General features: G+C 43.0%; 1 protein-coding gene across 11 annotated transcripts in view; it reads right to left on the bottom strand.

Moving 5' to 3' along the window:
- Positions 1–389: 389 nt before the first annotated feature.
- Positions 390–15,657, bottom strand: part of PBRM1 (polybromo 1) — a 114,128-nt gene continuing 98,860 nt past the window's right edge. For 9 of the 11 annotated variants that reach the window (XM_044921445.1, XM_044921477.1, XM_044921469.1 and 6 more), the window contains 3 exons: positions 6,415–6,485; positions 6,085–6,301; positions 390–3,865 (listed from right to left, as the gene is read on the bottom strand). In XM_044921445.1, the coding sequence (XP_044777380.1) occupies positions 3,693–3,865; positions 6,085–6,301; positions 6,415–6,485 (461 nt within the window). In that variant the 3' untranslated portion in view covers positions 390–3,692. Of the gene's footprint in view, positions 3,866–6,084; positions 6,302–6,414; positions 6,486–9,873; positions 10,030–13,419; positions 13,585–15,657 lie in introns of all 11 variants that reach the window. The other 2 variants (XM_044921440.1, XM_044921434.1) reach the window with 2 other exon arrangements.

Genomic DNA, 15,657 nt, shown 5'->3' with positions numbered 1-15,657 from the left:
AGCTCCCAGGGAGGGAGGGGACCCAAGAGGGTTGCCCTCTATTCTGGAAGTCTTGCCTACATCTCAGCTGTTAAAACTTAAACACATTGATCTCCCTCTCCTTTTTTAAGTCTGAATTTTTCACAGCAAGTTACCCCACATTTGGGCCATGGTGTTTTTCAAAGCAATTCTCTCCTAGAAAAGCAGTACAGTGTCAGTTCGTACTCTTTACACATGTGCATTAAATTTGGAATTTCTTGTCACATTTATGTGCAACCCACAAGATATCAATGCCGCATCTATTCTGGGGATAGAAGTCTATTCATTTGTTCAGTTCTGAACTTTCATTCAGCTGATCTAGCACACTTGCAAACAAAAAAGGAACAGAGTAACACTCAGCAGTATTTGCTCACAGTGTTCAGTGGGAATGTTCAACTATTCATCAGTGATTATTCAAAGTATGCTCGTGAGCACAGAGGGCAGTACAGCCCCGAACACTTAGGGGTACAGAGTCACAGGGATTTGCAAAGTGATATTAGAGGAAAACAGTTGGTTGATTTTACCAACACTTCTATTAAAAGTGTGGTCATGTTTTTAAGAGCTTATAAGCATGTTGAAGACATACCTGGGCCACTGGTCTCTTCTGGCCACAGACCGCTGTCTGAAAGGGCTTACATGGCTTTATGATACAAGACACGCTTTCCTTACCTTCCACCATCAGTAACTCTACAATTTTAACTTCAACCGTATTTCTGCCCACGATGAGGACATGTTAGGAATTCCCTGACTGCCTGCCTGGGAGGCTTCTCGTGGGGCATGTCCAGCTGCAGTGTGACTGCATTCAGCCTGTGCTAACGCAGCCTGAGCCCTGAACCAGGGTCTGCTCACTGATTTTTGCCTCCACCTGAGGAGCTTTGTTCCTTTAAATTGGCAGCTATATATCCCTGTCAGCATAGAATCAAGGCTTGCAGGAATTAACTCTGCTTGAACCTAACATCTGACACAAGCTTAAACAGAACAACCAAACCTGGTTAATCCAAATCACTTTGCAAACTCCATTTTTATTTGGATTAAAAAGCTTTAAGTGAACAAACATATGATACATACATGTTATAAGACTAGTTACCACTTAAACCTCCTTTGATACAGAAATTAGAATAAACCAAGTTTGAATTAGGTCTGAAAATGTTCAAGCTCAGAAGTCAACAACACCAGTTTGAGATTTCACACAAAGAAGTGTCCCCTTTCAGTTCTTCCTCATAGGAAGACAAGGGTGGGTTCAAAAACAAAGCAGTTCAAAGGCCTTTTAAATCAGTTGGCTGACATACTATTTTAAACCTATAGGTTTTCTCCCAAATAAAATTCTTTTCCACATGAACTTACATTTTGAAAACATTTAGGCCATTAAACTTTCTAAGCCATATCACTAGTTCCTAAAACTCATGGGGGAAAAAAAAAGATGTATATAGTTCACTTGTACTTTCTTAAGTCAGGACATTAAAAACAATTTTTTTTGGCTTATCTTTTTTGGAAAATGGCTGACCTCAAATCTTATATCCTAAATATTAACTGATATTCTCCAAGTTAATATACAGAAAGACATGATTCTAAAATAAATACATAGATTTTTTTTTTTTTTAAACTTAATTAGGGCCTGCCTACTGGCCCCCTGGCCCGGCTCTGCACTGCCTTAGGGAAGCCCCTGGCTGGATCTATGGTTTCTACAGCACCTCTAGACACTGGGAAGGAGCCCGGAGGAGGAGTGCCCTGGCTTCTAATGCCCCACCTAGCCCAAAGAAGTTTTTAGAAGCTTCCCAAAGAAGCCTCATCCAGACCTTAAAAAGGGAAATAAAATGGGTGCATGAAATAAATAAATAACTTAACCAAAATTAGATTTCAGGTTCTTTGGTGTAATTCAAGAATGTCTAGAAATAAAATAATCTGATTGTATTATACAGTCCATGATGATTCAATGGCCCAAATAACTAGGAGCTGAAGATTTCTTTATCTGATTCAGTTTAACAATAAGGTAATGACATACTACTGCAATACATTTTTTAAAATTCAGAATTATTTAAAATACTTGATGCAAACTGAGATCCAGTGGTTGACTATAGGCAATTAAGTTACAAAGGCCTCCTGTATTTAAAGTATCTAGAATACAGGAGACTTGTTTCCATTTTACACACTTTTGTTCCCATGATTTAGAAAGAATGGCAATTAAATATCCAGCTATTGATTCATACCAGATTAAAAGAAAAAAGTATCCCTTGAGAGTCACTCTCTCAATTTACAAACAGCAAGGGAAGCTCCACCAAAATGGCAACAATCTTGTTACAAAAAAACAGGTTTCAAAAACCGAGTGGAATCCAGGTGTGGTGCTTTTCTACCTGTCTGTGCATCATACTCTGCCTCCAGATGTTCATTCGAGGCTCATATGAAAGAGAAAGGGTCAACCCCAAGTGTTTGGGATCCATAATGGTCTTTTTAAGTGAGTATTTTCTTAGATTATAATTACTTTCTCCTGAAATTCAAAAGCACAAATTAAATTTAAAAAACATTTTAGAAAGCCTTAAATTTCTGGTTGAGAATTACCATGCTGAGACTTAGAAGGAAAAAAAAAATGCCACATCTGGTGAGGAAATAGATACGAAAACATACTTGCATATGTAGACAGTCTACCCTTTTTACAATTACGCTTCTGACACAGCTCATATCTGGTTATGCACTCCCTTCCCTATGTTAGGTTGGGTGTTAGGTTTAAAAAATAAATCACCTCTATGCACACCTCAATGCTTTCTTCAAGGTGAACTTCAATCTTCTTCAATGTAAGAGATTTAAAATTTTAAATCATCCAACAAGTATAGGCATAAATTGTGAATTCAATATAAATAGATCGAAAGTACCCTTAAACTTACCTGCCAAGACTAAAGGTAATTCAGGGTTGTGCACATGTTCTGCAGAAATACCTGACACCATAGATGACTAACAGCACAAGAAACTGTGCTCTCTCCCTCCAGGTGTCTGAGAGACGCACCAGCTTCAGAAGGATGCACAGCACTGACTTCAGATTTCTGGAGCAAGTCTCTGAGTTGACAGAGCAAATGTGCCAGGTCTGCCAAACACCTGTAACCTGAAGTAACAACTTTTCACTTCACCTGTAAAAAACAGCTTTTGCTGAAGTGGCTCAAGATACTCAGGTACATGATGCAGACACCAGTGCACTCCCCTCTGTAAGATGTAAACTAGGACCAACTTCACATTTAATTGTCAACTTAAACTAATCTGTAAACTCTCGTGCGCGTGCGCGTCTGTGTGTATTTTTTTCATTTTGTTTGTTCTTTTATAAAAAAACAAAACCAAAAACCAAAATCCCAAGCCAAGACAAAACCTTTGATGGTTTCAGTTCCATGGCAACAAGTAAAAAGATAAAACTCCAAGTCTACATATACAACCAATTATGAAACTGGTTTTAAACGAAGGAAACATATGCAAAAAAATCTCTGTGTATTTGATAAAGTCAACTTAATATAACAAAAACAAATTGAAATAGCTTATTAAAAGTGTCCTTATATAAAAATGGCCTTGTGATGTACAGTAAAATGCAATAAAAATTACCATCCTTTGTTCCTCCCCCCCACCCCCAGTAACTAAAATGGCTACTGTTCCACAAAACTCTTTATGCTTCTATAAAAGAAACGTAATTGATGTGATTAAAGGTTTTCTAGATTGTACGCTTGGCGAATGTTGAGGGTGTCTCGGAGCATCAAATCCCGAAGGCGCCAGAGGGCATCTGCCATGGTGGTGTGGGCCCCTTTACTTTTCAGCCAGTGAGAGGGGAGGCGGCTCTCCTGTTCTTTTGACAAATGGACATCGCGTCTTCGAGCTGAAAATTAAAATGCACACAAGAAAAATAAAAGTAGGAATTTTAAGGTAACAATTTCCTCCTCAGACCTGAGGTCTGATTAGCATATAACATTTATTATTTATTAAGTATTATGAATTTTAACTCTGCAGAGTATTTCCAAGCAAATGTCTTTTATCATTTTATTAGGCATCTTCGTTTTTTTTTTTTTAAGATTTATTTATTTGACAGAGAGAGACAGCGACAGAGGGAACACAAGCAGGGGGAGTGGGAGAGGGAGAAGCAGGCTTCCCGTCGAGCAGGGAACCCGATGCGGGCTCGATCCCAGGACCCTGGGATCATGACCTGAGCCGAAGGCAGACGCTCAGTGACAGCCACCCACGCGCCCCGGCATCTTTGTTTTTAAAAAACTATGCACTTAGGTATGAGGCTACCTAGCTAAGGATGTCTTGTTTTATGCTTTGTATTTTAGAAACTTAGAAATTTTCTAATTTATAATAATGACTTAACAAAAGAGCTGCACAATATAACATAATTCTCTATGAATGGGAACATAAGAGTTGCACAAACACCTAAAGATCTGATCACTGGGGCGCCCGGGTGGCTCAGTCGTTAAGCATCTGCCTTCGGCTCAGGTCATGATCCCAGGGTTCTGGGATCGAGCCCCACATCGGGCTCCCTGCTCCGCGGGAAGCCTGCTTCTCCCTCTTCCACTCCCCCTGCTTGCGTTCCCTCTCTCACTGTGTCTCTCTCTGTCAAATAAATACATAAAAAAAAAAAAAAAGATCTGATCACTAATACTGTGTTGCAGGCAGTCCTGATGATTAATAATTTCTTCAGGGGCGCCTGGGTGGTGCAGTCGGTTTAATTGTCCAACTCTTGGTTTCGACTCAGGTCATGGTCTTAGGATCACGGGATCCAGCCCCATGTTGGGCTCCGTGTTCAGTGTGGAGTCTGCTTAAGACTCTCTCTCGCTCTCCCTCTACCCCTCCCCACTGCTCTCTCTCTCAAATAGGTAAGTAAAGAAAATTACTAATTTCTTCAGTGTTAACAATGGTTCCTAAAAAGGAAAATGTGAGGAAAGGGAAAACACACCTATTATTCTGAAAGATACCAAATGATCAAATTTGGTTTAGAAATGAAGATCGAGAGGCACCTGGATGGCTCAGTTGGCTAAGCATCCAACATTTGATTTTTAGCTCAGGTCATGATCTCATGGGTGATGATCTCGGGGTTGTGAGATCGAGCCCCACATCGGGCCCTGCACTCAGCATGGAGTCTGCTTGAGATTTTCTCCCTCTCCCTCTGCCCCTCCCCCTGCTCCTGCACTCTGGCACTCTCTAAATAAATAAATAATAAAATCTAAAAAAAACCAAAAACAAAAAAGAAGAAGAAATGAAGAATGATGAGTAGGAACTTGTACCTTTCTTTCCAGAAACCAGCCAAGTTATTTTATTTTTATTTTATAGGGAGGAGGGGCAGAGGGAGAAAGAATCTTAAATAGGCGCATAGCCCAGTGTGAAGCCTGATTTGGGGTTCGATCTCACGACCCGGAGATCATGACCTGAGCTGAAATTAAGAGTCAGACACTTAACCAACCACCCAGAGCCCCCAGGCAAGTTATTTTAGTATGTACTGAAAACACATTAAGTCCACTGAACTAAATAAGTAACTCAACAGGTTAACTGAAACCTGTTTTCCAATATTTTTTTTTTTTTAAAGTTGAACTGAAAGAATATTTTTTAAAGATTTTATTTATTTATTTGACAGAAAGAGAAAGAGAGAGCACAAGCGGGGGGAGCGGCAGGCAGAGGCAGAGGGAGAAGCAGGCTCCCCGCTGAGTAGGGAGCCCGATGCGGGGCTCGATCCCAGGACCCTGGGATCATGACCCGAGCCGAAGGCAGACGCTTAACCAGGCTGAGCCACCCAGGTGCCCCTGAACTGAAGGAATTTTTAATTTACCCAAATGCATCTATATTAATGACCAAATGCCTAAAAAAGAATTGAAAAGAATTCAGAATATTACTTACAAGATAGCAGTGATGTTTATGACAAAACTTAGAAATTCAACAAAAACCCCACCACTTTCAGTGTGTGATGTCAATACACAAAAAAGCTTCAAACCCTTCTATTAAATACAGAATTTATTTTACTTCTCTGAGAAAAGTGGGTATCTATCGCACAATATAATGCCAATAGCAGTGAGATTTCACAAAGGCTTGTTGAGAAGGACTCCTTACCTGCCAGGGTTTGGTCCCACTTGCTAATGCTGTTGGACTCAGCACTGAGTCCTTCAATGTATTTCAAGTAGGCCTCTGAGTGGAGGAGCCGTTGTGTCTTCGGTGGGGGAGCCACAAACATGGGCGTTGTTGGCTGCTGTATGACAGGGGGGCCGGCTGGATGTGGGCCAGGATATGGAGGTGGTGCCTGCTGCCCTGGAGGCCCCAAAACTCCTACCTGAAAGAGCACAGAGCACACGGTGAGGGGAAAAAAACCACTTGGCGCGTGCTCTGAGAAAGAGTGTAACTTGAATTCTGTCGAGTCCTAGAAAATCCAACTGAGAGGCTTACCTGCTGTCCGTACGGACTTCCGCCTTGTGCTGGAGTCCCCACCATAGGGGCCACTCCTTGATTCATCACACCTATAATTCAGAATGCAATGGCACAGTTAGAGGCTCTGGGTTGAGAGGACTACTGAAAAACTACTGATAAGAAACGATGCCATTTATAATGCAAACCTATGGATCTCTGCCCTTGAGTTTTTGTGGATAGGAATCCCAAAATGGGATGCAGCATTCAATGGAAAATTCATTCTGTTGTTTTCTAGGTATTTTAAGTATAATGCTAGTACAATCTGTCAGATGTGCATTAATTATTCATGGCTTAGAAATGCTCTGAACCCTACATAAAATTCTAGTATTCCCCTAGGTCAGCTATAGTCGGACTACGTCTCTATTTTCAAAGTATTTTTCTTCTGACAGCACATTTTCCTGCCACTGAAGCCCAGGTCTCATTCTGGCAGTAACGGTACTGCAGTGAGGCTCAGCAGCAGGCCGTGTACGAGGACAGCAGGGACACAAGGGAAGAGGCTGTGCAAGGGCACAGTTCAGTGAGCCCCGTGGAGACTGGAGGCCCATCCCTGCTGCCCTCTCACAGGCCCCCAGCACCTCTGCTTCTAACGGGAGTCACTAATGCTGGCAGGCAGTGCACTTCCATCTGGTAGAGCAGTACTGTGAAAAGGATCATCTGGAAGCAGGTCAGCCTCGCTGCTATCACTTCAGATGCAAAAATGACAAAGACATTTCATGGTCCTACTGTATCTGTACTCTGTACCTGCTAATAATTTTGTAAACTTCCCTTGATGATTCCTCACAAGCAATTTCTGTCCCATAGGTACTAGCTGATAACGGTGAGATGTCCTAAATTTAGTGTCTGGGGCTGTTGCAATCTCAGGACTGTCCATTCACTGAACAGATGCTGAAATAAACAAGGGTCCCAGTTCATTAAAAACTACTAAGCTATAGCCAAAACGCTGGTGAGCTACTGTTTAAACAAGTCCTGCTGGCTGCCAAGAAGGATCAAAAGGAGCTCACCTCATACACTAGTTTCTCTGGATTCAAAATGTTGCTATTTTGGCTAGGCAGAACCAGTCCACTATTCTAAGATTCAGAATTGCTGAAGGCCACTTCCGGGAAGTATTAGATATTTGTTAGAGAGGAAGTAATAAGTAAAAATAAGCTTTCTGTTTACAAAGCAGGGATTTTTGTAAGTACCCAGAAGTTTACTTGGATCACCATAGCAGGATCCTCACGATTATTTGTGACTGTTTAAGAGGTTGTGGTGGGTAAGCTACTGCTCCAGCAACATATTCACAACCCCTGTGAACCCCCCTCTCCAGGACACTCACCCTCCTCAGATCCCACAACACAGGGGGCCTCCCTGAACTGCCTTTCTCAAATTTCGCAGGGCACAAACAACTCAGCAATTCCCTCTGCTTCCTGTCTACAAGTGCCATGCAAGGGGGCAGCCAGTGAGAATGTGGGCTGGTCACCAGAGGAGATCCCCAAGTCCTCCTCTCCTCAAAGCCTGAGCAGATGTGTGCGTGCATGCATTTGTGTGCGTGTGTGTGCTCGTGTGAGTGCACGTCCCTGCTTCCTGTTTACAGATGCCATGCAAGGGGGATGTCAGTGAGAATGTGGACTGAGTCACCAGAGTTCCCTGAGTCCTCTCCTCAAAGCCTAAACCGACGGGTGCCTGTTTGTGTGTGTGCGTGCACATGTGCGTACATGTGTGGGCACTAAGAGGGGTTCTTCCTTGTCTCCCTAAAATCAAGTGTGTGTGTGTGTGTGTGTGTGTGTGCCTCCTTCAATTGCAGCTTAGAACCCAAAGAAGGGGAAAGGGACACAGTATGCCCGATACCCACCAAAAGGTATGTGCTACTTAGAGGGTACTGACTGGCCTTAGACATGGCTCGCAGTGAGTACCACATGCACCTAGAAGTCAACTCCAACCTGGTCTGAGTCAGTCAGATACCCTGTGCCAAGGTGAGAGGGCATAGAATGAAGGCCGATTCTACCTGCCACACGGGCACACCCATTTTATGACTGACTGGTGCTGCAACTCACACACAGGCCACCGTTTCTATAATGAAGCACCCACTCCCATAAACATTTCCTCCTCTGGGTACATCTGGATCAAACATGTGTGCGTGGAGTTCTGGCCATTCTCTAATAGCCACAGGAGTATGGCTGGAGGCTCTAGACCAAGCCCCCAGGCTCACTTACCCTGCACACTGCTGGACTGGGTGTACCACTGAGGGACTATCGGGGGGAACTCAGTATAACCCACTACTGGTGTAAGCAAATCTAACATCTCTACATTTTGTCATCTGGGCCAGGCCTTTAGCTGATATTCTGGATAATGACCAAATGCTATTCTAAGTTACCTTCAGGTCACATTCCCTCCAACCAGATTATAGCTAAAGCCCAGTTCTTTTGCATATGATGGCAATTAATACGGGAGCCTGTGATTTTCCTTTCACAGTATTTTAACTACTAATTTTAAAGTAAACCTCTAGCTCTTCCTGAACTCCATTTATGTGTTTCCACATGAAATAAATTCGGAGCTTCTGCTGAGAGATAAATCAGTGTCCACAGTCAGTAGGGTGGGGCTATGCTGCTCTTTAAAATGTTATGTCATACTTCTTAGGGGGCTCACATATGGAAAATGTGTTCATTGCAAATTTGTTCCCTCCCTCCTTTTTGTTCCTAGAATGATTGACTGCAGGATTTCTTCATCATCATCAGTGACTCTGCAATCCCCTCAGAAGGGCTGTTTGAGAAGCAGGAGATGAAGCAAGGATTCTATAAGAAGACAATCTTTCAATAAGAACTGAACCAGAGGGGGCGCCTGGGTGGCTCAGTTGGTTAAGCGATTGCCTTCGGCTCAGGTCATGATCCTGGAGTCCCGGGATCGAGTCCGCTTCGGGCTCCCTGCTCTGTGGGGGGTCTGCTTCTCCCTCTGACCCTCCCCCCTCTCATGTGCTCTCTCTCTCTCATTCTCTCTCTCAAATAAATAAATAAAATCTTTAAAAAAAAAAAAAAGAACTGAACCAGAGGAAGAAGTGCACTCAGGACCAAAAGTGATTTATATGTGACTCGGAACTAGCAATTTGGGAAACTTCATTCACTGATAAAGAGGGCATGACCTTCTAGGCTGTATTTGGCTTTCTGAGCACATGTCAAATTATCTGAGTGGTGTGCGCATAGGCCTTCTGCCCCGTGGTCTGCTGAGTCTGGTCTCTGCCATGTGTCCTGTGCTGCCACTAGGCAGTCAGGTGCCTGAGGACACAGGTGCTGAGCTGCCTGCTCAATACACAGGACAGGCCCTGCTGCTGAAAGCCCTGGGATTCTCAGTGAGGACAGGCCTGGCCATAGTGGGCAGCAGGTACCTCCTGGAACAACTGGCTGAGGGAGGAAAAAAGAGAATATGAAGATGAGATTAATGAGTGAATGAGGATGAAGTTCTTACCCGGTGGTGGGATGCCCGGGAGGCCGGGCACACCTGGCGGAAGATGGTGGGGTGGAGGCCCCCCAGGGTGAAGTGGCTGCATGCTGCCCATGCTAACAAGGCCATCAACTGGGCCCTGCAAAGGTGGAAGGCCTGGCGGATAGCCACCCATCATGCCTTGAAGGACACAACAAATTTCAGACATGCATCATTAACATGCAACATGAGCTAAGTAATAACAAATCCCCCCACATGCACTACCAATGAATAAAGCGCCCTTAGTACTGCATGATATAACGGCAATTAGTGCAATTATTTTGTTGCAATAATGAACAAAATAAAAAGTTACAAATATGCAATCCAACATCTGTGGATGAATTAGTACTTAGTATATTATTATTTGTAGTTATTTTCCCTGGAATAAATACGCTGCATGTTTTCAGTTAAATAATAATAAAGAGGAGTTCCAGTAACAGCCTTCCCAAGGTCATGATTATTGCAAGCTGTTCAAACAGAGTGACCAGTTCTGTGACTGCGGTTCTAATTGATCAGTAGAAACCCCATCACTCCACTCTGCCCACACTCATATGCCTATCATGGGTACACATGAGGGGAAATTGGAATGGAGGGAAATGAGGCGCACAGCCCTGATCACAAAGCATGGTTCTCCAGCTGGGAGCGGGGCGGTGGGGGGTGGAGAGTTTTTCAAGGCTTCCTCCTCCCTTCTAGCCCCACCACTACTGGTAAAAATGGTTCATGCTCGGGCTTGAGCTGGGGAACAGAGAAGAGCCATCACAATGGATGATGTTTCATCTTTAGATCTCAGAAAACATGTAAAATAAAGATAAAACCTAAACCCTCCCAAGCCAAACTAAGCCCAGGTCACTTGGTAGCGGGCACGCAGACCTCAGAAGAAATGGCTGGAGAATCAGGCTCTGCTGGCATGAGAAAATGCAATTGTCACTTCTGTCTCCGAGTTCACAAAAGCCCTCAATAAACCTTCGGTTAATAGGGAACATTTTAAATGAGGTACAGAATTTCTGTGAACAGAGGCTTTTACTCCTTTATTTTCAAAGTGCATCTTCACAACACAAAATATTTTCTGCTGGCTAGGGAAGAGTTTCAAGAAACAAGTATTTTTGGCAAAAGGAGTGAAAGGGAGAAAATAATTTCAAAATGTCAAAAACTCACCTATCAAAAGACCTTTAAAGCCACATGACTTTTTTTTTAAGCAAGAAAAACAACTTGACTCTTCTGGGATTTGAAATGACCACAATAAACAGAACATAAGACTCCCCCCAAAATGCAATCATCTTTGGTCACAGCTTCTTGCACAAAGGGAGGCTTGAGGGACTGCTGCCAAAGCTCATTTTTATAAAATACTCTTTGTAGAGGGACCCTGGGAAACAGTGGAAACTCCAGATTCTAAGGATTCTACTCTTTGACTTTCCCTCAAGGATTATTTGAAAGGTACTTGTTTATAAAAGATTGTTTAGTCTTTTGAAGCTATAAAATTACTGAAAATTGTGAGATTGATTCAGCCTGCTTCATTAGTCATATCTAAGCTGACTGAAAAACTTACAATTACACAAACCAGTAAAGCGAATTTTAAATAATAATACCTCTATACCTGAAACAGGATTGAGTTTCATTTTTTAAAAATGAGAGTTCAGAAAGTAAAAACTACTTTTGTACAGACACTATCATCTTAAACATAGGAGATCCAAAGCTACCAAACTGCCTTTTAACCACACCACCAGATACAGCTTTAGGGATAAGTAGGTGGGAGTTTAAGAAAGTTAGGAGGCTTTGCTTTCAATTACAAAAGCCCATCTGAACGCAGCCTTCACAGGCTGTGGTTGAAGAAATTATTAAGAATTGAAAGACATGACACTTGTCTTCATTAAACTGTACTTTGGCACTTATTATCCCAGTCACATGTGTTCAAATGAGCTTTAATGCTTGTAAGCAAAGCTGGTCTCAGACAGCAACAAGGCTACGACTTAGGCCCTAAGCAATCTGTAAACCCATGAAAAATCACCCTCTCAGCTGCAAAGTTCCCGCTGTGGACCAAAGAACTGGTGCCTGTAGAGAATGCTTGCTTGCTTGCCCTTCACTCCCATGGCCCTTCGGAATCTGGGCAGCATATGCTTAATAATGGAGCAGGGTCTTTCTAGAAGGGGTCCCACCTCCTCACCCATTAGAGCTCGGTGATGTTATTCCCCAACAGGGAGCTAAAATGCTGCAGCTGCTGTGTTTTAATGTTTTTAGCTGTTTGAATTCATTTTGTTAATGTGTCCCCGGGCTTCTTAGTCTAGGGCACAGTGCTACAATATCACATATCAAACAGAACAGAACAGGATGTCAACGAGGGAATTCTAACTTTCAAAGTCCCCATGTTCAAGGCCTGATTTCTAAAACCCCCTGGAACCCCGTTAACCAAAATGGGCCATGGAATAGAGCAGGCGATTATGAGGTTTGTTAGATCAACGTCAGTTACACTGAAAGTACTGAAAAGCCATGATTCAGATGTGCTCTGGCGAGTGCAACTGCTGAGTTCAGCGACAGTGCATTTGAGAACTTGCCATCACAAAAGGTAGGAGCGACAATGGAAAAGTTATCCTATGCTACTCTTCCTTAAAAAGCAAATACAAAAAAAGCAAAAACAAAAACAGCATCCCAATGAGCCTGCCTTGAACAACACTGTCTTGGACTCCCTGCGAAAAGAGGTCAGACCGCTTGCTTAAGAAGACACTCAGGTGGTTTGTATGGACCTCACCAGGCCTAGGGAGATCACGAAGGAGGGACCCGAGAAGTGGTCTTCAGGCTTCTCACTGGAGACAGGTCAGACAAGGATATTCGATTCAAGAATAGCCAAATTTGCTATGGCCACCAGAACCAGAGACAACACACACAAGCAAACCACATTCATCATTTTCTTTTCTTTTTTTAAAAATATGTGACTGGGATACTAACAGAAAATGCAGTTTAATGTAATTAAATAGAAAAGCATTACAGAGTGGGCACAATGAATTGAATAAGGACTTTGTATTCCACTTAGCAGTCATGCACATTAGTGACCAAGAAAGGATTTACAATTCATTGTCAAAAATCCTTTTAAATGGTCAGTCTTTTAAGGATGGCTGCAGCAGAACCAGGCCAACTGAATACTGGAATGAGACGGGAGAATCAACATCACCTGAATGCTACTTTTGTCTTTTCTCTCGGGAGTCCCTCCAGAACAGAATTCAGGGTCTGTTTATGTGTTCTGCTATAGCGCTCTACCTCAAGAGCAGTCTGGGGTGGAGAATATCACCAGACCATGTCCACAGCCAGGCTAGAGCTGCTCCCTACCAATTCCCAGGGTTGGGCCCAGGGCCCATTTCTGGGGCAGAGGGGAGGCATTGCCCATATGGGAGAGGCGATATAAGGACGACATGGACGACTTCAAACTTTGACTCTGCCATGAGAAAAGCCTAGAGACTGTGGCCTACTCCTCATTGGAGAAAAAAAAAAATGAAGGAATTTCTTAAAGTGGAAAAAAATGGTCTTAGCTCCTGTTTTTACCTGCAACAGGTGTCAACTGCTGATTGAGCATCCCCATTGGTGTTGGTGGTGGCACCACCCCCATGAGAGCCCCCACAGGGGTGCCTGCTCGGGGAGAAGCACTCGGCTGCTGTTGCTGTGCTGCGCGCTCTCTCTCCTGCTGCTCAGCAACTTTAGCTGCCCGCTCTGTAAAGGCATTTCAGATTTTCAATTCTGTTTTTAACCCAGGAATTCAAAATACCATCCATTGCATTCAACAGGACTAGTAAAAACACAGGCAACAGTTCTGTCTCAACGGAAGGAACGGTAGATGACTAGTCTCAACACAGGAGAAGTCGGGCCGATTTCACTCGGTAACCTAGAGTCCAGCTTTCCTATCCCATCTTGAGAACTGGTCTGCAAAGATTTCAAGAATGTTAAGACTGCAACACACATTCAGAAAGCACAGGTTTTATTTAAACACGTCACCAGCGTAACCAACGTGGTTAATCTCACAAGGCACCCTGAAGATGAGAAGCGCTACCATTATTCTAGTATTAATAGCATTACAAATTATTTATAATTTCAACATGAAGCAATTCCATGGCCCATTATAATTTTTGGCACAATTGTTACTTACACTACTTTCCTGATTTCTTGCACCCAATTTTACTATGATTTGAGGACTCCTGTCATTAGTGTCATGGGGTTTAGCAGCTGAAGAAAATTAACTCTGTAAGGGAAAAGTAGCTTACTGCTTCCTCCACAAGGTTTTAGGGAAAATAAACACTACTTCCTATACCCTAATGAAGCCAAGAGGTCATGTTTAATAAACCCCAAGGGAAAAAAAATGTATGATACTCTAGGCTACAGTCATTCAAAGCAGGGAATATGTATACACATATGAAGCAATGGATATGTACTGACAGAACCAGGTTTCCTGAAGCTGAGCAGTTCAATACTGACCATAAATCATCCTAAATCAGCAAAAGTTCCAAGAATTCACTCTGATATCATCCAAAATGCAAGAGGAGCATTTGCTTGTGCCAGTTCTGGGCTGTGGAACACACCTTGCTACACCCCTTATCCCGCTGAGCTGCTCTGCCCTGCAACTCCATAGCCAGTAGTCCCCAACGATCACATTCCCAGTCTTTTTGGGAGCTAGCAGCCTGGACCCTTACTAGAAAACACTAGAAATGTGTATTCCCCAAATTCCCACAATACAGGGCTTATTTTGCTTCACCATTCATGAATAGGAAAGCCTCCTCACTCCTCAAAAGGGGCAAACTGAGGCTGGGAGACAGGTAGTGACTTGTCCAAGGCTACAGAGAGAACCAGCAACATGTGGCCCTGACTCATGATAGCACATTCCACTGCCACACATTAACCCTCCAACATGGAATTCAAAAGACTACTGTTGGCTGATCTGAGGAGTGGAAAATAGTTCGAGATCCCATGGCTTTAAAGAGAATCAAGAAGCAACAGCTCAAGTCCTCCGTTAGTGTATAAGAATGTGAAAGTCAAGCAAGTCAAAGCTTCCTAGGCTGCAACAGAGCTGCCTAGATAGGCTAGTCATCACTCACTAACACCGTCCCAGTTTATAGATCCTCTGTACAATGAGTGTGAGGGACAAAGGCCATTTGAACAACCCATTTCCTCTGCTAGCAGTAAAAAAAAAAACATTGAATGACCTAGACCCCCACATTAAATTCTAGTATTTTCATTACACAAATGACAGTAAAATGGGAGAGCAAAAAAAAAAAAAAAGAAGTTGAAAAAAGAAAAATTCAGATCTGTGCATCAGATATTGGACTGGCTATGTGTTGGCTCTTTCCGGGAAGAGCCCAACGGGCTGTGCTGGAATAGAGAATTGTTAAATGAAGCCAGCCAAACTCCAAACTTTGGGTTTTGAATTCAAACCCAAATTGGGTTTTGGTCAAAACAACAAAAGGCAGACACTGCTGAGTCATACACAACTCATCTCACTCAATTTTCCCTGAATTTCACACTCTCCTTGGAATTTGGGAAACTTCCCTAGAAGCCATCATTTCTCCCTCTCTTCAGCCCTGCTTCAGGGTTTTTACTTTTACACTACATCCAGACACATTTGTCTTTCTTGTTCACATTCTAAAAAACCAGCCACATTTGCTCTAGACTGGGCTTTACACCCATGTGAGCTACATTTCCAATCCTCTTCCAATGGAGTGATATATTTGGTCTTAACTTTAAGGTCAGAAATACCAAAGCTCTACAAATTCCGAGGTTCCCCCCCCAAAGTTT

Source organism: Neomonachus schauinslandi, chromosome 1 (genome assembly GCF_002201575.2).
Source record: "Neomonachus schauinslandi chromosome 1, ASM220157v2, whole genome shotgun sequence".
In the NCBI taxonomy this organism is placed as follows: domain Eukaryota; kingdom Metazoa; phylum Chordata; class Mammalia; order Carnivora; family Phocidae; genus Neomonachus; species Neomonachus schauinslandi.
Note: the sequence above shows the minus strand (reverse complement) of the source record. Positions and strands in the feature narration are given on the sequence as shown.